Source organism: Rhincodon typus, chromosome 5 (assembly GCF_021869965.1).
Source record: "Rhincodon typus isolate 14 chromosome 5, sRhiTyp1.1, whole genome shotgun sequence".
NCBI classification, from domain to species: Eukaryota; Metazoa; Chordata; class Chondrichthyes; order Orectolobiformes; family Rhincodontidae; genus Rhincodon; species Rhincodon typus.
The window spans coordinates 83907943-83930570 of NC_063336.1; the positions used below are offsets into that span (position 1 = coordinate 83907943).

General features: G+C 39.3%; 1 protein-coding gene across 1 annotated transcript in view; it reads right to left on the bottom strand.

The window, feature by feature from the left end:
- Positions 1-4511: 4511 nt before the first annotated feature.
- The window catches only part of strn (striatin, calmodulin binding protein), a 126075-nt gene continuing 107958 nt past the window's right edge, over positions 4512-22628 (bottom strand). Inside the window, exons 16-18 of the mRNA XM_048596436.1 lie at positions 16139-16243; positions 10360-10446; positions 4512-7133 (exon numbers count right to left, since the gene is read on the bottom strand). Of these exons, the coding sequence (XP_048452393.1) occupies positions 6964-7133; positions 10360-10446; positions 16139-16243 (362 nt within the window). The 3' untranslated portion in view covers positions 4512-6963. The remainder of the gene's footprint in view (positions 7134-10359; positions 10447-16138; positions 16244-22628) is intronic.

Sequence of the window (22628 nt, forward strand, 5' to 3'; positions counted from 1 at the left end):
TACGTCTAATTGAATGGTTTACATATACTGAGCATTTCAATTAAACTACTAAGCTTACACATTAGGGTCTGACAGTGTCTTAAAGTAAATAAAGTTAATTAAACATGTTACTTTGTGATGCTTCATTTAACTGTTAGCTTGTATTTTGTAGCAAATGCCACTTCTACAGTGACTCTCTCATTGAAAATTAAAGAAATAAAACTCTTGATAAATCATAATTTAGAATGCAAGGGTCAGCCTAAGTGAGAGACCAAAACACAATGAGTTTGATCATGATTTCATAGCTAAGTTAGTCAGTTCCCAAGCAGGCTGGCAAACCTTATACTGACAGATTTTTTTTTGCCAAAGTAGTAAATCAATAGTCATACAGAATTTGGAGTACTGGCCAAAAAAATATAACGGAAGCTTTTCATCTTGCACTCATCAGGAAATACTGATACAAGGGAAAAGAATATTTATGCTCTATGACGGAATAGCACTTATTGCTGACAATTCACTAGAAATATCAATGTAAAGGAAAAGAATATTTGTGCTCTATGACAGAATAGCGCTGATTGCTGGCAAGTTTGCTCTGACTTGTAGATGTCTTGCCTCTAAAAGATGTTCTGCCTATCACACAAAATGAATAACAGAATTTCAGTGCCAATGTAATGCTCAATATGTAGGCTGTGACTCTAAAGACTGGTAGATTGTACCAAACAGCATATTCTTTTGGCTGTTCACAAGCGGCAAGGTACTGACCATGTTCAACAAGACTGTGCTTGCAAAACTAAAGACAGTGTCCAATATTAAATGTGATTCCATGATTTGGCAACATTTACAAAATAACCTGGGAGGATGAGAAGAATTATGTTGACAACCAATTTAGCATTGCCAGTCAGGCTCATGTTGTGGTGCACTTGTGTATACTGAAAGTTACATTTATTAAACCACATGGCCCTACACTTTTCAGATATAAATAACATACACACACTACTCCTGCTTCAATTCAACAAAATTGGTGATAGCCATCTGCTGGTTCATTTCTAGGAGAAATGCCTCAACTAATCAGGGTTAAGCTGCCTGATTTAAAATTAAAATAAAGCTCAGCAAGTGAACTGGCAGTCACCATTGAGCTGATACATGCTCCTTGGCAACACCTCTACCAATCAGAGACAATATTACAAACATGTAAAATTTTGTTGGCAATCCAGAATGGTACCTACTTCTCACAATACAAAATGCTAAATCATGACTTGGATTACCTTTCCAATGTGCAGTAGGTACAGCACAGCCTTAAATAAAAACCACAGGTTAAAGATGCCCAGAGCAGTACTGCTCCATAATGCCTGCAAGGCTGACAGAGGGTGGAAAATTCAGAATATTGGCATCATCTTCTGCACACATCAACAGCAAAAAAACAAGTGTGACAGGCAATAAGAACACAATGAAGATAACACCAACTTGACCTCCACGTTCTCTTCACAACTTACTTTCCAACCTATCTTTGTGATCTCAGCAAATTTGGTAACCATACTTTCTACTCCTTCATCCATGTCATTTATATCAATTTTAAATAGTTGAAGTCCCAGGATTGACCTCTGTGACTCACCACTTGTTACATCTTATCAATTTGTAAAGGCCCATAGACTGGCTAACAGGAAGCAATCTTCAATGCATGCCAATACGCTCATTACTACATTATTGCTGAAAATAAAAGCTCCTAATGTGAGGTGGCATTTTATCAAATGCCTTCTGGGAATGTAAGTACAGTGCATCCATCGGTTCTCTTCTATCCACAGCATGTTACCTCCTCAAAGCACCCCAATAGATTGGTCAAAGATGATTTCCCTTTCACAAAACATGTTGATTCCTCCTGATTATCTTACCAAATGCCCTGCTATAACTTATTAAACAATAGCTTCCAATAGTTTCCCCATGATATACGTTAAGCTAACTGGCTATAGTTTCCTGCTTTGTCTTCCTTTTAGAATAAGTGTGTTACATTCACTATCCTCCAATCTAATGGAACCTTCCCTCAATCAAGGGAGTTTTGGAAAATTAAAACCAATGCATCAACTGTCTCACTCCCACTTTTTAAAAGACCCTACGATGAATTCCGTTACGAATGGACAAATCCCAGTCCACAGCTCCAACAATTTATTCAGTACCACTTCTCTGGTATTGTGATTTTCTTAAGTTCCCCCTTCCCTTCCATTTACTGACTTATTGCTGCTCTGGGATGTTACTTATTTCCTTTACAGCGAAGACTGTTGCAAAATGTCTGTACAATTCATCTACCATTTTTTTGCCATTATTAATTCTCCAGATGCACTTTCTAGGACCAATGCTTACTTTGTTAACTTTCCTTAAAAATATGTATGAAGAAACTCTTAGTATCTACTTTTATATTTTTGGTTGACTTTCTTTTGTATTAATTGTTCCCTTAACATTTTTTTTTGGTAATTCTCTGCTAGTCTTTCATATTCTGTATTGTTCTACGAACATTCCATGAACTTGTCCTCGAGTCTACCTTTGCTAATTTGATTTGTTCCAGTCTATTATAAAGATTAAAATCCTCCTTGATAATTACATACAGTTACAAAATCCTATTATATCTGGATTATTTCTACATCCAAAGATATAGTTTTTATTGTGGGATCCACCAGTGTTATCTTGCTTTTTGTTATTCCTCATCTCCATCCATAGTGATTCTATTCCTTGATGATCTAAGCCAAGTGCAAGTCCTATGGCAGTGAGCTCAGACTAATTTAGGAGGGGTCTATCTCAATGAAATACTTCTCTTACCCCTCTGCACGTACCAGGGCTCCATGAACCACATTTCCTTCAACCTATCTTGCTCAATTGGTAGTATTCTTACATAAGCCAAAAGGTTGCACGATCAAGACCCACTTCAAGAACATCAGCATAAGATCCAGGTCAATAGTTTGCAGCTAGTTGTAATGTCACTGGACGAGTGATTAATTCAGAACCTCAGGCTTATGTTCTGGGGAAACCAACTCAAATCACACCATAGAAATTTGAATTCAACTAAAATCTGGAATGAACAAAAACCTAGCCTAATAACGACCATGTAATCATTCTTGATTATCATAAAATTCCATTTGGTTCACCGCCTCCCCCCAACCCCACCTTTAGGGGAGGAATTCTGCCATTGTTATCCTGTCTGGACTACATGTGACTTGAGATCCACAGCCATGTGGCTGACTTTCAACTGGCAATTAGGGACAGACAATATATGATGGCCTTGCTGGTGCCACAAGCTTCTCATGAATAATTTTTTTTAAAAGTCCTTAGTGTAATTCTAAGAGATGTCTTTGCTATTTGAGGTGCTTTTTTTGGAGGCAAGATGATAAGCTGAGGTGGTCAACATGAAAAGATCACAAAAAAAACTACTGAAAATGCAGCAGCGGGGTTTCTCCAGTCCTTGACACAATATTAGCCCCTCCCACAATACTGCTAAATTAACTATTCAATATTTCAAACTGATCATTTTGGGGCCGCAAATCTTTGTCAATATATGATGGTTTTTCAACACCAAGTAGTTAGTTATAAAGGAGACTAGGGCACACCAATTCCTTCCCTTGAAAAAATACACATCTCATTGTCTGGAACAACTTGACAAAGGGCCACAATTCTTGTTCTACTCTTTCTACTTCAATGCCTCATGCCTGAAGAGTTTCATATATCGTGCAGACTATGCAATTAGCACGTTGAAACTATGCATGCAGATTATGTCCAATCTACTCAAAATCTTGAGTGTTGAGGGACAACTTCCAAGGGGATAAATGGTGCAAATATGCTTTTCAAATTTCCGTATGTTGACTTCTCTCTGACCTGTAACCCTTCTTTTGATTCTTTTATGTAAATTAGTTTGAATTTTTAATTCAAAGTTTCCCCGGCCTACGTACTTTGCCTCCCCATTCACAATTTGCTCCTCGCTGCACGTACTGTGAAGTGACAGTAATTTCCACCCATTTGCAGATCTCATTATTTTTTACTTATTGGCCACTTCTCAGCTAGTGTACGAATTATAAATCTTTTCCTTAAACAATCCCCACTCATTAAAACTCACAAGTAGTTAATATTTGGTTTCTAAATCAGAGAGACCTTACCACACTTCTAGCTTAATTGGACACTTTCCATCAGTTTGAAAGTAGTTTTCCAAGCAACCTTGTCTTTAATTTAGATATACATGTGTGATATACTCGGTTATCGTATGGATGTGAAATATTGATTGTACAATTGGTACAGTATCATAGGTAACTTTCCATTACAGACTCCCATGCAAGAGCAAAGTCCCAAGTCTATCTCAGGCATGTTAGAGATTACAAATCTGGCTGATCAAGGTGACTTCAATCTCATCACTTTGGGAGGAACCTGAGAGAAAAGAATGGAATTCTAAAACTATCATTAAACCATGGGAAGGGCAATTACCTAGGTGCAAGGAGAACAATGCACACATTATGTTTCAGCTATGATATTGTAAACAAAACATAGCGAACAAGCCAAAATGATAAAATAACTTTATTATGGACAGGATGACAATATATTTGTAGAGGCTAACAGATCTCAACTCATGAAAAAACACTTTGTATTTAGATAAGAAATCCAGCTGAGTAGAGTCTTCTCTCTGAAAGTCAGATAATTGTTCTTCCTGTAGTTGCAAGAAGTGCACCCAAATAGTCCAAGTGGGGACATTTAGTTACAGGTGGAGATGGGACTGTGAAATTCTGTCACCATATAAATGAACAGTATTAAAAAAGCTGGCCAGTGAATTTCATTAATAATTGGGTGGATATCGGTTACATAAGGAAGGAACGAGAAATATCTTTGCAAGACCAGCCAAAAATAAAATAACAAATCTTGTTCGACTGTTTAGATCATGTTCACAACGCCAGTAAAAGGAAGGAGAGACAGTTATCAAAGGGAATCAATTAAATGAAGAACTCATGGGTTCCCAATGAAAAACTTCAGTAGATCGTTAATTTGATTAGGTGAATACTTGATGTTACTCATATCACACATTACCATAAAATTTACTTGAGACAACTGATTTAATAACAGAAGTTATACACTCAAAATCCATTGTTTTAAAATGTCGAGTCATTGTTATAAAGTCACTTACTGTTTTGTTGCAATTTCAGAGTTAACAGTGACAGATCAGAAGCCTCAACTAAATTTACACACTGCAAATGCATTAATTTCTGAAAGATGGGATTTTTATTACCAATAAATCTATCAGTCACTTTTCATTTCAGATGAGAGATGGGTACATCATAGAATAACAATCAACTTTTTACAAGAAAATTAGTTTTTAGTAGAACTCAAATAATCATGATGCTTAGAAGCCTCTTCTATACAGTTCCATCTAAACATGATCACTCTTAAAAAATGTAGGTAGATAAAGAAAACGTGCCCCATACACGTATCAAACTCTCATACACTCACCTCATTAGCATCCCTACTTTCAAATACAAACCACGGTCAGTATTAAACATGATCCACTTTGAGATACTTTATATGTACACGTATTAATTTCAAAAAATCTTATTTCCCCTCTGGAATAGTTGGCTACTGGACCAGGAAATGGGAGATTTTAGCATTCTAACTTTAAAGTAGGATTCCCAATTTGAAAAGCAAACAGGTGCACATCTTGGTCAATGTCAAATATTTTCAATGGTTAAACTCTTTTTTGCTCCAAAGAGTAAGGAACTGGTTATTTCAATTAATACCAATTTTAACCTCCAGTGCAAATTAATCTTTGCCATAAAATTAACTTGCTCTTATACCCAGCAATCTTCATTGCATCTGACACACCATTGAAAACAAATGGCATGGCACTTGAAAATTCAATCAGTAAAATCTCTTAGCAAAATAGTGCAGCACTATATTCAATTCCCCATACCATCACCCATCAAGTACTTACCAGTCCAAGGAAGTGTTAATGCCAAGTTTTATTACAAAAATACCCAAAAATAAAATGCCCCAACACTATAATACCATTAAACACTGCCATGTTTACAATATGTAGTCTTCAGGCGATCTGAAATTAAAACACATTTTGTGAGAGCACTAGACATTCAAATACCCAATGTTAAAGAATTAAAGTTTGTTTTTAAAGGCAAAAGTCCACCATTGTGTTTTAAAATAAAGCATACCTGTTTATAGCTGTATTTAAAAATGTCAGTGTTTATGTAAGTGCTAAACAATACTTTGAACGTATATTCATACACAATTCTGAACGAAGTGTTGCTTAAATTTACTGACAATCCAAATTTACCTTAAAAACTTTTAAAACTGTCTTTAAGAAGAAACATGTTCACAGATCACACTGCTGGCACAAGTCTAATACAATCAGGCAGCTAGAACAATAATAGACTACAGATATTATATCCCATATGTAAACATTCAGCTTTTATTGTACAATTGTTTAAGAGGTCTCCTTTTGTTTAGCAAATGTTTGGCATCTTGTCTTCGAAAATACTCTAATGTTGGACTTTCTACACCTCCCTTTAACCTGGAGTTGCTGCACTGGCTGCAGCTTGGCTGTACACTATCAACATTCCATGTTACCTCAAACAATTTAGCTGTCGAGCACAGGAAACAGACTTTGCCTTTCTTACAGATGTTGCCAGATGTATTTTTATTTCTCTAAAAGCAGGAAATATACCCTATCCCAACTTTATCCAGGCCTGCCTGGATAAACAGAGCAGCCCCAGATTACAGAAATTAACTTAAGAACTGAACAGCAAATCCCTCAGACCTTAGCACAGTTGGACTCAGAGCAGCCTGAACAAACCAAATGAAAAAAAAACTTGCAGAAAATACAAGTGTTTCAGAACTGTAGACTCTGCAACCCAAGTGTCAGGATTGCTAGGCAGTAAAGGATATCCCTATGTCTGGCAGTGTCATAGACACTAATTGATAATAGAGGGTTGAAAATAGTCATACAGAAAACTGTCATACAAATACTTTAGCCAATGCATCAGCCCCAGCACTGGCAATGTAACATTTGGAAGGATGGAATGCCACATCATGGATGGATTCATCAAACTTTTTACGATGTGCAGTGAATTCCTGAATACATGTCTTCGTCTCAAGGCTCCACAAACGAATTGAAGAGTCATGACCTTGGTGTGGGGAGGGGAGAAGAAAGAGTTGAAAAATAATTAATATTCATTAGACACTTTTCAAGAAGTCAGAATTTTCTACTTGGTCAGCCATAGAGAGATTCATCACTATGCCTATAGTCTCCGAACCAATCTAGAAGGAAATCAGTAAATGCGAATTCTAACTAATCAAATATGAACCACCCTCATCCCACTTTCCCAATCCTAAGAACCTAGGTACAGTTTGGCAAGAGCCAGGGCTGAATACCAGTATTCAGGAGTACTGCTGAAGGTTAGCTAGCTAAAACTAGCAGAACACGTTGGTTACCATTCCAATATTTATCCAATTTCATTCTTTAAAGTATTGTTTTAGGTAAGAATGCCAGCCTCACTGTCCAAAATACGTTGCCACACTACAGGACTGTCTTTCAAAGGAACAGGATTCAAAACCCAGAACCCTGCCACATTCATACCTCTGCCTGAATTACATTCTGGGCAGGAAGATCAAGCTTGGGCCTATCTGTCCACTGACCACTTAATGACCAATTAAAGGCCTATTCACTTTGCCAGAGAGGAATAGATAGGTTTCATGTCGACTCAACCTCAAAGATTCCTCTTTAGCTCTCTCCAAAGAAGGCAGTCACTCCTTAATGAACAGTGTCTTACAAGGAACAAATCTGAGCTGTTGCTAGGCTGACAACTTCCTTACCAGAAGATAGAGGCATGTGATCATCTCTCACAGGTCTGTCCAAGACGGGGCCAATGAGCCAGAATTCAACCCAATGAGGAACTCTAACTGGTAGCTGACCAGGGCTCCAAGTACAAGTACAAATGGAAAGTTTTCCAAGGAGCTACTCCTCAGACCAGAGGCCATTCTACTCCCTTCTTTACTGCTGCTAGGAACAGAAATGTCCTCTAATTGGAGGAGCAGTAAGTAGTTTGAATGTCCCTCCCACCATTTAGCCCAAAGCTTGGACAGAGGGAACGATTACAGGAGACTGCAAGAGATATGATGCCTGTTGGGCTGATGGCAGTAATTGTTGGGTATGGGAGTTGGCATCAACTTAGCAAGTAAACTGGCATTCAATCAGGAAGCAGGTTCGGGGTGGAAGTGACTCACCCAAACAGGTCAAAGAAAAAGGCTCCAATTGGAGGAACAGATCAGGGGGCGATGAGACTCACTCTTTCTGACAAATGCACCAACCCCCCCTAAAGAGCTGCAGAGAGAATGGTGGGGAAGGTGAGGGCAAGGGCACGTGAGCAAGGGCTGAGGGGGTAAAGGGAGCAGGTCGGGTGGGAGGGGAGAGAGTGTGAATGAATGTGGAAGAGAGCATGAGTGGGTGTTGGGGAAAGAGAGACAGAGGGAGTTGCAAGGGGCAGAGTGCAGGAGGGAGGGGGTGGAGAGGTACAAATAGAGACAGTGTACTAGTGTACTATTAGTGAGGAAGTGAAACATTGAGGGAGAGGGGTTACGAAAGAGTGAGTGAATCAGATAGAGTGTGGATGTGCAGGGGAGTGAGGGCATGCATATGGATGAATTAAGGAGATTTTGCGTTAGGTGCAGGAGGAAGTGTGTGGAGAGGCATGGAGGCAGATGAGTAAGAAATTAAGTGTTTATGGGGAGAACTAGGGAAAATGAGGAATTGAGGCAAATTAGTACAGTGTGATGTTTGTGTTGGAAAAATTGTGACTGAAGGTTGATAAGTCGCTGCTAGGTGATATCGAACATCCAGAGTGTTAAAAGAGTAGAGGTGGCAATAGTGGACGGCATGGTGATCATCCTCAAAAATTCTACAAATACTGGAATGATTCCTGCAGATTGGGATGTAGTAAATATAACTTCACTATTTAAGGTTGGAGGAAGAGAGAAAACAAGGAATTACAGACCTGGTAGCTTTACATCAACAGGATGGAAAATACTAGAATCTATTATTAAGGATGAGATAAACGGACACTTAGATAATAATGATCGGATTGGGCACAGTCAGCATCGATTTATGACATGGAAATAGTGTTTGATGAACACAGATTTTTTTTTGAAGATATCACAAACAGAATTGATAAAGGGGAGTCAAAGGACATCATAATCATGAACTTGCAGAAGACTTTTAATAAAGTGTCCCATAGGAGCTTAGTTAGCAAAATTAAAAGCACATTGGATAGGAGATAATGTACTAACATGGATTAGGGTTGGTTAACAGGTTAAAAAGAGTAGGAATAAATGGGTAATTCTTGTGTTGTTGGCTATGACTAAAGGAATATGGCAAAGATCAGTACTTGGCCCCAGCTGTTCCCAATATATATCAATGATTTGGACACGGAGGCTAAATGCGCTACTTCCAAGTTTGCAGATGACAACAAAGCTAGGTGGGAATGTGTGCTGAGAGGACGGTGAAAGTGGCTTCACGAGGATTTAGGCAGGCTTAAATGAATAAGTAAGAACATGGCAAATGGAATACAGCATGGAAGAATATGAGGTTAGCATTTTGGTAGTTGGAACTGAAGTGCAGAGTATTTGTTAAATTGTAAGAGGTTAGAAACCATAGATGTACAAAAGAACCTGGGGGTCCTCGTCAATAAATTAATGAAGACTAACGCTGGTACTACAAACTATTAGGAAGGCTAATCAGATGTTTGCCTCTGGTGCAAGACAATCAGAGTGCAGGAGTAGTGAAGTCTTACTTCAGCTCTATAGAACCTCAGTTAGAAAGCACCTGGAGTTTCAGCAGTTTTGGTCCCATTATCTCAGGAAAGATATTATTGTCACGGAGTGCAGTGAAGATCACCAGATATGTGCTCGGGATGACAGGACTGTCTTATGGAGAGAGAGAGAATGAGTAAACTGGACTTTATTCTCAGAGTTTCAAAGAATGAGAGGTGAAATCTACAGGATACTGAAAGGATAGATGCAGAAAGATGTTTCCTTTGGTTGAGGAATCTAGAAATGGGGACATAATTTCAAACTAAAGGGGAAGCCACTTACGACAAAGATGAGATTTTTGTTTTGCTCAGGAGTTGTGAATGTTTGGAAATCTCCACCCCATGGGGTGTGGAAACTTAGTAACTCAATAAGTTTAAAGCAGAGATTTATGGATTTCTAAACGCTAATTACATAAACAGACATGGAGATAGGATGGGAAAAATGGACTCAAGTGGATTATTGTATGGAATGGTGAAGCTGAATGGCCTACCCATGCTACGTTCCTTTGACAGTATCCAAATTAATGTATTTCAAGTAGGTACTTACTGCCAGACATCAAATACAAGCCATTTGGATCTACAGCTAAACTTGTGACAGCATCCAAATGGGCTACCATTGAATGAAGAACTTTTCCTGGAAATAAAAAGATTGGTGTATTAGAATGCTATGATGGGAGTTACAGTGGAGACAATCAGGCTACTTAATCCAGTGAATCTACAGACGTTTTTTATATAGCTGATATAACTGCAGCTGTCTATTGTAAGCCAACTTCCTTATATCTCTTTAGATTCTAATATCCTAATGAAGATTTAAATACATCATTTAGGCTAATAATTCAGTGCAATAAATAGCTAATGACTCTACACTTTTATGAGTATCAATTTTAGGATAGCACGTTAAAGCAAGCTTCCAGCTCCTGATTCAATGGGTGTAAACATTTCTGTGGCAGTATTCAGAGGAGCAGGCTGCTTTCCCTGTATGCTGGGAAAAAAAAATTCTCCCTCAGCCAAAACTATTGCAGCAAGTTCATGTACAGTAGTTGCTGTCTCAGGGATCTTGACAAATATAAAATAGTTCTTATATTTAATTCACCTTATAGAGAGCTGATTTCAAAAGTAATCAATTCAGCCATTTGTTGTAAAATTTTCAGAAGTCATGAAAAGTTTCATTTAATTTATTCATCAGATATATATCTCCCTAGCAAGGTCAGTGTTGGGGACAGATTTCAAAGAGGAGTCTTGAATGCCGTGCTCAGCAGCACAAATTGATCTTTATTTGGAGCTCCTTACCAATGCAGCATGAGAGAGGTCTCTGAAGACAGACTCCAAGACACTAACTCTCCCAATAAAGTACAGGATATTTATACTTGTCGCATTACAATGATTACATACAACACTCATGTCGGTGCTTGCCAAATCCCTTCTGACCATTATGCTCCTCCCCAGACATTTGCCAGCTGCATCGTACATAGTGGGTGCTGTTTGTAACCTTGTGAAGTTGCAATTATTTAGTCAAAATGACCTCAGGAAAATAAGTAATGTTTTGCAATTGCACCCTTACAATGCTATGTTTCATGGTGTTCTTTCATGAGGCTGTTTATACCATTTGTTGCATGTCATCCGATCCTTGGTGTTTACACCCATTTGTCCTTCAGTTCCCCGTACTGGCGGGATGGGGGTTTCTCTTTACTATCTAGAGCCATTAAGGACTTCAACTAAATTCCTTAACATTAGTTTGTTAGTTGCACTTTTAATTTCAGTATATTTACATGTATAATATGTAATGGCAATTACTTACAATGTCTTTGACTATGGTGGGATCAGTCTTTTTCCCTACACTTTACTAAATAACAAACTTTGGACTAGTTAGTACTAGGCACATATCTAGATTTTTCCATGGGTACTCCTTATCAAGATGGTCTCTGTGCTTAGAGTCAATTGCCTACAGGAATTTATTTAAACTTCCTGATGTTTAATACCAAAGCCAAAATGATTATGGTATGAACATTTGCATATACACAGAAACAGACTGATGATTGCCTAAAGGGTCTCAATTGTTAGTCCAGTTTCTCTCCTTCTTTCCATACTAAATATCAAGTTTTAAATTAGCTAGCTGGAAGGCTTCCATCCAAGCTTCCCTTATCAAAAATGTCTGATGTCTACATTTCTTTGCTCTTTCCATGAGGCACATCCTTGTCTTATCTGGTTGCCATCTGCACGAAAACCACGATTCTGATTGGGGAAACTGCTGTGTTCAACTAACAATTCTCTTCAGCCATCTTATGTTAACTAACACCACAGTCAACCATTTTATGTTACCTTCAGCCATGAGCAGCCCCCACAGTCACCATTCTTTGCTCTTCCCTAATTCAAGATGGTAATTCTGAGCCAACTTCTTGAAGCACTGCAGTCTTTGTTATGTAGATACAGTCTCATGTTAGTTGGTTCTAGAATTTCCATCCAGGATACAATAAGTAGGAAAGCCAAGAGTGTGATGGTATTCCCATGCACCACATGGATGAACATAAAACTCTTTCTGTCTATATGTAGCCAAATTCCTTTTAATCAATACTTATTTCTTTTTAATTCTTTTTAATTTAAAAAGTACTTTGTGTTCTGTCTGCCACCAGCAACGCTTATCAGGAAACTGCAACAGGTCACCAGAAAATGCTGTTCATTTTTGCAAACCAGAGGTTAATTCAGAAATGACTGATTTTGATCCCTAGTGTTCCGTCTGGACTATACAATCAACTTTTATTTTCTTCACAACTCTTCTATAGTCAATAGGAGTTCTCTCACATATGAAATGATAATATAAAAACCGAAAGAACTGCAGATGCTGTAAATCAGAAACAAAAACAGAAATTGCTGGAAAAGCTTAGCAGGTCTGGCAGCATCTGTGTTGCGAAAGTAGAGTTAGCATTTCAGGTCCAGTAAGGAAAGGTCACTGGTTCCAAAATGTTAACTCTGCTTTCTCTCCACAGGTGCTGCCAGACCTGCTGAACTTTACCAGCAATTTCTGTTTTTGTTTATGAATGATAATATGTTTTAATATCAGTGACAAATGTGAATAACTTTTTAAAACCTCTGTCCCTGGATGAGACGGCATTCACAAATTTGTGAAACTACAGGTTTAGTATCCCTAGAAAATCCAGAATGCTGTGCATCTACAAGGTGAATGATGAGGCAGTCAAAAGTCACAGATGCGCTTGGCTGACAGGACATTAGATAACTAATGTTATCAAGTGTCAACTCATTTGTTGATCTAACCAATAAACTGATAACTAACTGCACATATAGTCATCACAACATGCATGTTTTTATATATTTGCTGTTCAACTGCAGCTGTCTGCTTTAAGCCAATTTCCTTACATCTCTAATGGTTCTGAAACACTATCCTCAATGCCAGTTATTCCTGAATATTTTCATAGGTATTGCTCTTGACCACGTATCAGATAGGACAAAGTCTGTTGCCTTTGAAAAATACTCTCCGCTGGCAACCATCACATCAGCATTGGGCTACGTAGCAGGTGCTGCTCAGCATTGAGGCAGAGACAACTGCCAACCGCAGTACTTTTGGCCTTGGATCCCCTTCCTACGTTTACTGTTTTGATTAAGGCTGTCATGAAAGAAACCCCATCTATTTGTCAGTCTACATGAGAAGGACAAATCAAAGAACAAATAAGAATACAGCAAGGGAACGGGCCCTCCAGCCCACCAGCAGTGTACCAACATGACACCTTTCTAAACTAAAAACCTTTGCCTTCACACAGTCAATATCCCTTTATTCCCTGACTATTCATGCATCGGTCAAGATGCCTCTTAAACGTTGCTACCATATATGCTTCTCCCAACTTCTTTGGCAGTGCATTTCAGGCACTTCCCACCCTCTGTAAAAAAAAAACTTACCTCTCACATTTCCTTTAAACTTTCCTCTTTTTAATTTAAACCTATGTCCGCCAGTAAGTGACGTTTCTATTCTGGGATAAAGACTCCAAGACTATAGAACTCTCCATTCTATCCATGCCTCTCTTAATTTTGTAAACTTCCATCAGGTTGGCACTCCAGCCTCTGACATTCAAGGGAAAACAAATCAAGTCTGTTCAAGCTCTCCTTACACATAATACCTTCCACACCCGGTAGCATCCTGGTAAACCTTTTCTGTATCTTCTCCAAAGCCTCCATATCCTTCTGGGCAGTGTGGTGACCTGAACTGTACATAATATTCCAAACATGGCCTAACTAAAGTTTTATACAGCTGTAACGTGACTTGCCAATTTTAGACACTATGGCCTGACTGATGACTGCAAGCATGCCATATGTTTTCTTGATCACTTAATTCGATCGCTTTGCCACTTTCAGGAAACTGTAGACCTGATGCCTCGATCCCACTGTACGTTAATACTTCTAAAGATTCTGCCATTCAAGGTATACTTTCCTCCTGCGTCAGACATTCCAAAATGTAATACCTTGCATTTGTCCAGATTAAATTCCATCTGCCATTTCTCTACCCAAGTCTCCAGTCTATGTATATCTTGCTGTATCCTCTGGCAATCCTCCTTACAATCCACAGCTCCCCCAGTCTTTGTGTCATCTGTAAACTTACTAATCAGACCACCTATATTCTGCTCCAAATCATTTATATATATATTACAAACAACAGGGGTTCCAATACTGATCCTTGCAGAACACCACTGGCTACAATCTCCAGTCAGAAAAACACCCTTCCACCACTACTCTCTGCCTTCTATGACCAAGCTAGGTCGTATCCATCTTACCAGCTCACCACAGATGCCATGTGACTTCAGCCGCCATAAAGGACATTGTCAAAGGGCTTGCTAAAGTCCACACTAACAACATCGACCATCCTGCCCTCAATCATTTCTGTCACTTTCTTAAAAATTGCAATCAAGTTTGTCAGACACAGAGCCATGCTGCCTATTGCTAATATATCCATATTTTTCTAAATGAGATTAAATTCTATCCCTAAAAATTTTATCCAATAATTTCCCTACCACTGATGAAAAGTTCACTGGTCTGTAATTTCCCGGATTTTCCCTGTCCCCCTTCAAAAACGAAAGGAACAATGTTGGCTATTCTGCAGTACTCTGGGACCTCTCTTATGACTGAAGAGGACACAAAAATTTTGTGCAAGTTCCCGGCAATTTCGTCCCTCGGTATTCTGAGAAAGATCCCATGTGGCCCTGGGAACTTGTCTACTTTAATGGTTTTCAAAACACTTTTTTAAAAAATATCAACATGCTCTAGAATATCAACAGACTCTTTAGACTCACCATCTGCTGTGCCCTTCTCCTTTGTGAATACTGATGCAAAGAATATGTTACATGGCTGCCCAAAATCTACATTCCCCAATTCCTGATTAATATTGTGGTAGTTAGCCTTCCCTAGTTTAGTATCTTTACCTGAGAACTACTCTTTCACTTATCCAAAAGTAACTTAAAACTTATGGAATTATGGTCATTATTCTCAAAATGCTCCCCCACTGAAAACTTCGATCACCTGGCCAGGTTCATTCCCCAATACCAGGTCCAGTGGCCCCTTCCCTAGTTGGATTATTTACATATTGCTTCAAAACAAAAAAACTCTCCAGGACGTATCTAACAAATTCTGTTCCCATCCCAGCCCCTTGCACTAAGGGAGTCCCAGTCAATACAAGGGAAGTTAAAATTACCTACCGTAATTACATTTTAAAAAAATCTTTTTCCATAACCTGTCCACTTATCGGTTCCTCTATCTCCTGTTGGCTATTGGGAGGCCTGTAGTACAACCCTAAAGTGATTCCTGAGCTCTACCCAAATGGCTTCAGTGGATGAGCCCTCCAAGATGTCTTCCTCAGTACAGCTGTGATATTCTCCCTGATCAGTAACACAACTTCCCACCTCTTTTACATCCCTCTCTGTCTTGCCTGAAACATTTAAATTCCAGAATGTAAAGATGCCAGTCTTGTCCCTCTCTCAGCCAAATGTCTTTGAAAGCCAGGAATATACTGGAAATATTCTTTGTAAAGAACATTTCTGAAGCTTTTCCACTTGATACACTTAACCTTGTGGAAAAGCTCCTCCCTAAATGACACTCCTGAGATGAGTAATATACCCATATAAAGATAGAGCGCTGAAGTGGATGTGCACAATGTAAATTTTGAAGAAAAGGAACAAAGGAGAGGGGAATGGACAGATGAGGGAGGTGACTGAAGTCTCTACTGTTAATGGCATGCTTAACACAGGAGACAAAATTTGGACAATTCAAAAGATGCAAGTCTCAACAATCAACATCACAATACACTGAAGAAATAAATATTTTCCTACCTGTGTTATTGTCAAAAAATTTTATGTGTCGGTCCTCATGGGCTGTGATAGTAACCGGAAGTGTAGGATGACTAATGACCTTATTAATCTGACATGTAGAAGAAGCTGTATAGGCAAACAGAGGGGAAGAATATTATGCACTTGTGACATTGAAATAAGAACCTAGATAATCATTAGTTCATTTTAAATTTTGAAGTCGTAAAATGAAATAAAAATAAAAAGTCGTAAATAAAATTTATATTATTTCATACAGAGATATTTCTCTTAGATGGATTGTTACTCCTCATTGGGGTGGCACTCTGGAAATCAAGGCCTCCTTTCCCAGAGTTGTCACAAAAGTTAAAGATTTTTAAGAAGAACACAGAATTCCCCAATTTGCCTGTCTTTTAGGTCCTGATTGACAAAGCACAGGCCAGGTTTCTATATTTAACAAAAATGACTATTTATTACAAATAAATAGACTCCAGCTATAGGTAAACAATCTGACCTGTTGGCATATAACTCTACCCATTAAAACTTTAAATTATTTTTAAACTCCCTGCTCTACACACATATACAGACAGACACAGACTGGAAAAAAAGGGTAACTGGTTCCTTTTTACAAAGGCTTTTGCCATCAATTAAAAGTGTCAGACTAAAGCAACTGGAAAGGGGAAATAAACTGGCCATCTTCAGGCTTGAGAATGCTTTTGACTGCAGAGCAAAAACAGCTCCTTTTCATCCAAGGGTCCTATGGCTTCTGCAAAACCATTCACATTCCAAAGCCGTTCAGCTACCTGGAAGTCAATCACATAACTGTTGTCAGGCAAAATGCCTTTATCACCAATAACTGATCATTAGTCCACAACTATTTGTTGCTAGCCAAAACTTCATGTGTACGAACTCTTTTCGCTCCAGCTCATCTACAAACCAGACTTCTACTACTGCTTGAACAAGAAGCTGTGCAAAAATCACTTACAATCCATGTCATGTTACTTGCTTTTAAAAAAAAATGCTGCAATCTTTCAACAATCCTTGGTTTTTAAACCAGTTCTTTTCCTGTTTCAGTCCACAATCAAAAATAAGATGATAGGATCTTTCCACGAACGTGATTGTAACGTAACCAAAGAGGACTTAAGAATTAGTCCTACCACTGATAGAGCTCACTATAAAATTAAGTGGCTTCCCAAAGGCATAAATTGCAGGACAAAAGGACTTATTTCGAAGGATTGTTTGGATGTGACCAAAGGATTCATGACTTGTGACACAAGCAACTTTTCCAGCTGTTCATGATATGTGAGCTAAACACTAAGCATCAATAGCCTTTCAAAATGTGGAGTACCATGTCTAGTCCAATCTCACCATCTCCAAACTGTTCCCTGGAGGCAGCTAAAATTCTGTTTGACCTAATCCATAGATCGTAATTATAGACATTTGTGTTTCAAATTATTTTTCTAAATCTGGAACTAGAGCTCGAGTATGGACATTTTCCCATTTCAGGATCTGATGTCAACACTAAACACTCAGCTCAAATACAACACAGAAAAACTAACTCACCATTCCCTAACTTGTGCCAGAATGATCAAGAATGTCTCCTAGTCACAAATGTGCAAGCAATTTTGATTAGATTGTATATTTCAAGGAGATAGGATGGAACTATATAAAAAGATAAATGACTGGGATAGGGTAGATAGAAGCTTGAGTGTTTCTAGCTAATTTTAATTTCTACAAGTAGAGTCATAGAGGTGTACAGCATGGAAACAGATCCTTCGATCCAATTTATCCAAGCCCACCAGATATCCCAAATTAATCTAGTCCCATTTGCCAGCATTTGGCCCATATCCTCTAAGCCCTTCCTAATCATGTACTCATCCAGATGCCTTATAACATGATGTAATTGTACCAGCCTCCACCGCTTCCTCTGGCAGTTTGTGCCATACACACAGCATTCTTTGCATGAAAAAGTTGCCCCTCAGGTACCTTTTGTATCTTCTCATCTCACCTTAAACTTATGCCCTCTAGTTTTTAACTCCCCTCCCCTGGGAAAAGGACATAGACTATTTACCCTATCCATGCCCCTCATGATTTTATAAACCTCTATAAGGTCACCCCTCAGCTTCTGATGTTCCAGGGAAAACAGCCCCAGCCTTCTCAGCCTCTGCCTATCGCTCAAACCCTACAACCCCAGCAACATCCTGGAAAATGTTTTCTATACATTTTCAAATTTAACAACAAATTGCCTAATTTGTAAAGAAGGCATATGGTGTGTTGGCTTTCATTGGCAGGGGAATTGAGTTTAAGAGCCATGAGGTTATGCTGCAGCTCTATAAGACTCTGGTTAGACCACTCTTGGAATATTGTGTTCAGTTCTGGTCACCTCATTATAGGAAAAATGTGGAAGCTTTAGAGAGGGTGCAGAGGAGATTTACCAGGATGCTGCCTGGACTGGAGGGCAGGTCTTATGAGGAAAGGTTGAGGGAGCTAGGGCTTTTTTCATTGGAGCGAAGAAGGATGAGAGGTGACTTGATAGAGGTGTACAAGATGATGACAGGCATAGATAGAGTGGATAGAGACTTTTTCCTAGGGTGGAAATGACTATTACGAAGGGACATAATTTTAAGGTGATTGGTGGAAGGTATAGGGGAGATGTCAGAGGGAGGCTCTTCACAGAGAGTGGTGGGCGTGTGGAATGCACTCCCGGCAGTGGTAGAGACTTTTAAGCGACTCTTGGATAGGCACATAGAGGATAGTAAAATGTAGGGTATGCAGGGTAGATTGAGCTTAGTAGGATAATAGGTCGGCACAAAATCGTGGGCCGAAGGACCTGTACTGTGCTGTATTGTTCTATGTTCTAACGTCTTGCCTACAGCAGGGAAACCAGAATTGAATGCAGTATTCCAAAAGTGGTCTAACCAAAGTCCTGTACAGCGGCAACATGACATCCCAACTCCTACACTCAATACACTGACCAATAAAGGCAAGCGTACCAAATGCCTTCTTCACCACCCTGTCTACCCATGGCTCCACTTTCAAGGAACTAATAACCTTCACCCCAAGGTCTTTTTGTTCGACTACACTCCCCAGGGCCCTACCACTAAGTGTATAAGTCCTGCCATGGTTTGCCTCACCAAAATGCAACACCTCACATTTATTTAAACTCCAACTGCCACTTCTCAGCTCATCTGATCAAGGTCCCGTTGTACTCTGAGATAATCTTCTTCATGGTCCACAACACCATCAATTTTGGTGAATTGCCTGAGTCAGTCAGTCAGCCTTTACAGCGGACAATGTTACCCTCACAGAGTGCAGCGGTTCAAGATGGCAGTTCACCAGCACCTCCTGAAGGGGCAACTAGGGACAAGGCATTGACACCCATGTCCGCCGAAAGTACCTGCCCTTGCCTAAGGTCACCAGCTTCCAGCAAAGGGTCATCTTGACAGAGATAGGGAGTTCAAACCCTGGACAAGCTCTGCAGCCTCATTTCCCTCTCTTGGAACCTGTGTAGATGGGCTAGCTTCCATCTCCCCTACTATACTCCTCAATGTTAACCCTAACAGGTTATACCACACAATCTCGTCCTCACTGACAGCACATTCAGGCAAGGAAGGCAATCTGGTAAAAAATAACTTCTACTGTCCATTTTCAATTGGACAGCATAATATCAGAGACCAGCTTTCTCCAGAATATTCATTTTTCTCATTACCCAGAGCTGGACAAATCCACATGTGCAAGAGGAAGGCAGCTTCTGCATGTTTACACAAGCTGGTAACTCCCTCATGAATGGTCCAGTCAACTAGATGTAAACAGTGACAGACAAATGAAGACCCCCTTAATTTCACAGACTGGGAGAGGCCCTGTGTCTCAGAGTTATTCACACACCACACAGTGCACAAACAATGCTGAAGGAGCAGGCACTTTTGGAAGGTCAGTGCCGAGGAGCAGGCACCATTGGACTTAAAGGTCTAGGAGGAGAGTCATAGAGACAGATTGTGACAGATTATTAAGATTTACAAAAGAGAACAAGGGGAACTTTAATCAATGAGGAAGAAATGTTCTCATGAAGGGTCACGGGACTCAAAACATTAACTCGGCTTTCTCCCCACAGATGCTGCCAGACCTGCTGAGTTTCTCTGACAATTTCTGTTTTCGTTTACTCAGAAAGAATTATGGCTATAATATACACTTACAGTGTAACATTACATTGGAAGGGTGGATGAAAGAAAGTGTAAAAAAAATTCTTAAGGCTACTTGCCCATGTGAAGGGTAAACATCACCATGGCCTCTTTGGCCTGAATGACCCCAATCCTATGATACAACACAGTTTATTTTTAATACAGTGTGGGCTATGCCCACTGGTAGCTCGAATGAGACCTGGTAGCTAGATTTCACAGTGGAATACTTGCAGTCAGAAAACAAATTCGGGTGTGGGATAGATTGATACGGTAGTATTGGAGATAAAAAGTGTTGAACTATTGTGCCACTGTGGCCCTGAAATCAACATTTCAGTAACTTAAAGCATCAATCCATTCAAGCACAGATGTTGCGAAGTTGGGTAGAGTACTTGTGAATTAGAAGGTAGGACGTTAGAATTTGTTTGTAAAAATGATAGGGGGGAAAGTGTGTGGTCTCTAAGAGGTGATGTGCTTTTCTAAGCTGGGAGATGAATAAAAATGTCTGTAAGCAGCTAAAAATGCACACAGTTCTGAAAATTGAAACATATGTATCAATTGGCTGTGTGGTTGGTAACCTAGGCTTGTTTTGATGTTAAGGCAACCAGCTTGAATATCAGCCAATCTAGTCAAACCAGGCCCTAGAAACCAAAACCCAATTAAATTTAAATCTGATGGTGTTGACAACCTAGGACCAATCCTATTATAAGAAAATTGACAGGTCATTAAGGGTATATAAGCGTTAGAGCGAACCACCATTGTAAAACTCTGGCTCTCACAAAAATCTTTTAAGCTCTCTGGTTAAGCGCCAGCCAGATGATACCACGGCATTCTTGGCTAATATTCCTGACACAAGAATTCGACGAAGAAGGAATTCCTGACTGAAGAATAGCGAAAAAGGCAGGGAACATTTCGGAAGACACATCCTGACTGTAGTTTTGACAGTCTAAGTTTTACTTTATTTTTCTTATTACTTTGGTTTATATAAATGGGACTTGAATTTATTGGAACAGCATACCATTAGAATTTTGTTCTGTTTGAGAATAGTTAGTAGTTAAGGGGGAATTGTTTGGTTTGTTAGTAGGTCTGTTAATTTATTCACTGATGGAGTTAGTTAAATAAATTGTTACTTATTGCTTTTAAAGTGAGTATCAGGGAATTATTTCATTTAACCTCTCCTTTGTAACAGATTGGGAAGTGAAAGGCAGATTATACCATTTTTCCCATTTCCTTTAACAGATTACGAGGCTAGGTGAGCTTCTCTGGCTGTTTCAGTTTCAATTATCAGAAAGGGTTTGACCTCCTCGCCGTAAGACAGGCAGAACATGAACTTATTGCTGTTAAACACAGATATGGTAAGCAAATGAAATTAGCTGCCCTCCCCCTCCAAATTACATTTGTATTCAAAAAATTTCCATTTATTAGTCAACAGTAGAAGTTTAGGTTTCACCGGGAAAGAAAGCAGCATCTCAGGTGTAATCTAAGTGATCATTCAAATTACGCAAAAGCTTACAAGTCACATAATATTGTCCCCAGAATTAGCCATAAGCACTGACTGTTTTATAATCACCTTAATATGGCCTGTAATGCTGCTTTGGAGGAGCAGAGCATTTAGCCTTTCAGGCCTGTCCTGGCATGTGATAAGATGATAACTAATCTGATTGTGACCTCTATTTTCCTGTTTGCCCCTACTTTCTTTGACTGCCTTGTGAGCCAAGAATGCATCTAACTTAGCCTTAAATATATTCAATGAAACCACCTCCAGTGCTCTCTGGAAAGTGAATCTAACAGACTAATGATCCTCCGCGAGAACAAAATATCTTCTCATCTCAGTCTTAAATGGAAGTCCCTTTACTGTTAAACTTGGCCACCAAATTCTAGTCTCACCTTGAAGGGAAACATCCTTTCAGCACACAATTCGTCAAGACCGTGTCTCATTATTTTAAACACCAACAACCTGCTCAATGTTCCTCATAAAGTAATGCCCTTCATTCCAGGAAGCAGTTGAGTTTGCCTTCTCTGCATTACCTCCAATGCAATTATAACCTTCTTAAATTAAGAAACCGAAACTTTACATAGTACTGAAGATACAGTCTCAGCAATACAGCGTATAATTATTGCAAAAATTCCTGTTGTCGGAAGGAAAAGAGGGGTGAGGGTTGATGTGTGGAAAATCGGTTGGACATAGCTGAGGGCCCTGTCAACCACAGTGGTGGGGAACCCACGTTGAGGAAGGAGGTGGACATTTGAGAGGTCTCCTTGTTGGAGTTGGCACCATTGGAACTGACGTGACAGAGATGGAGGAACTGGAAGAATGGAACAGTCTTTACAGGAAGCAGGAT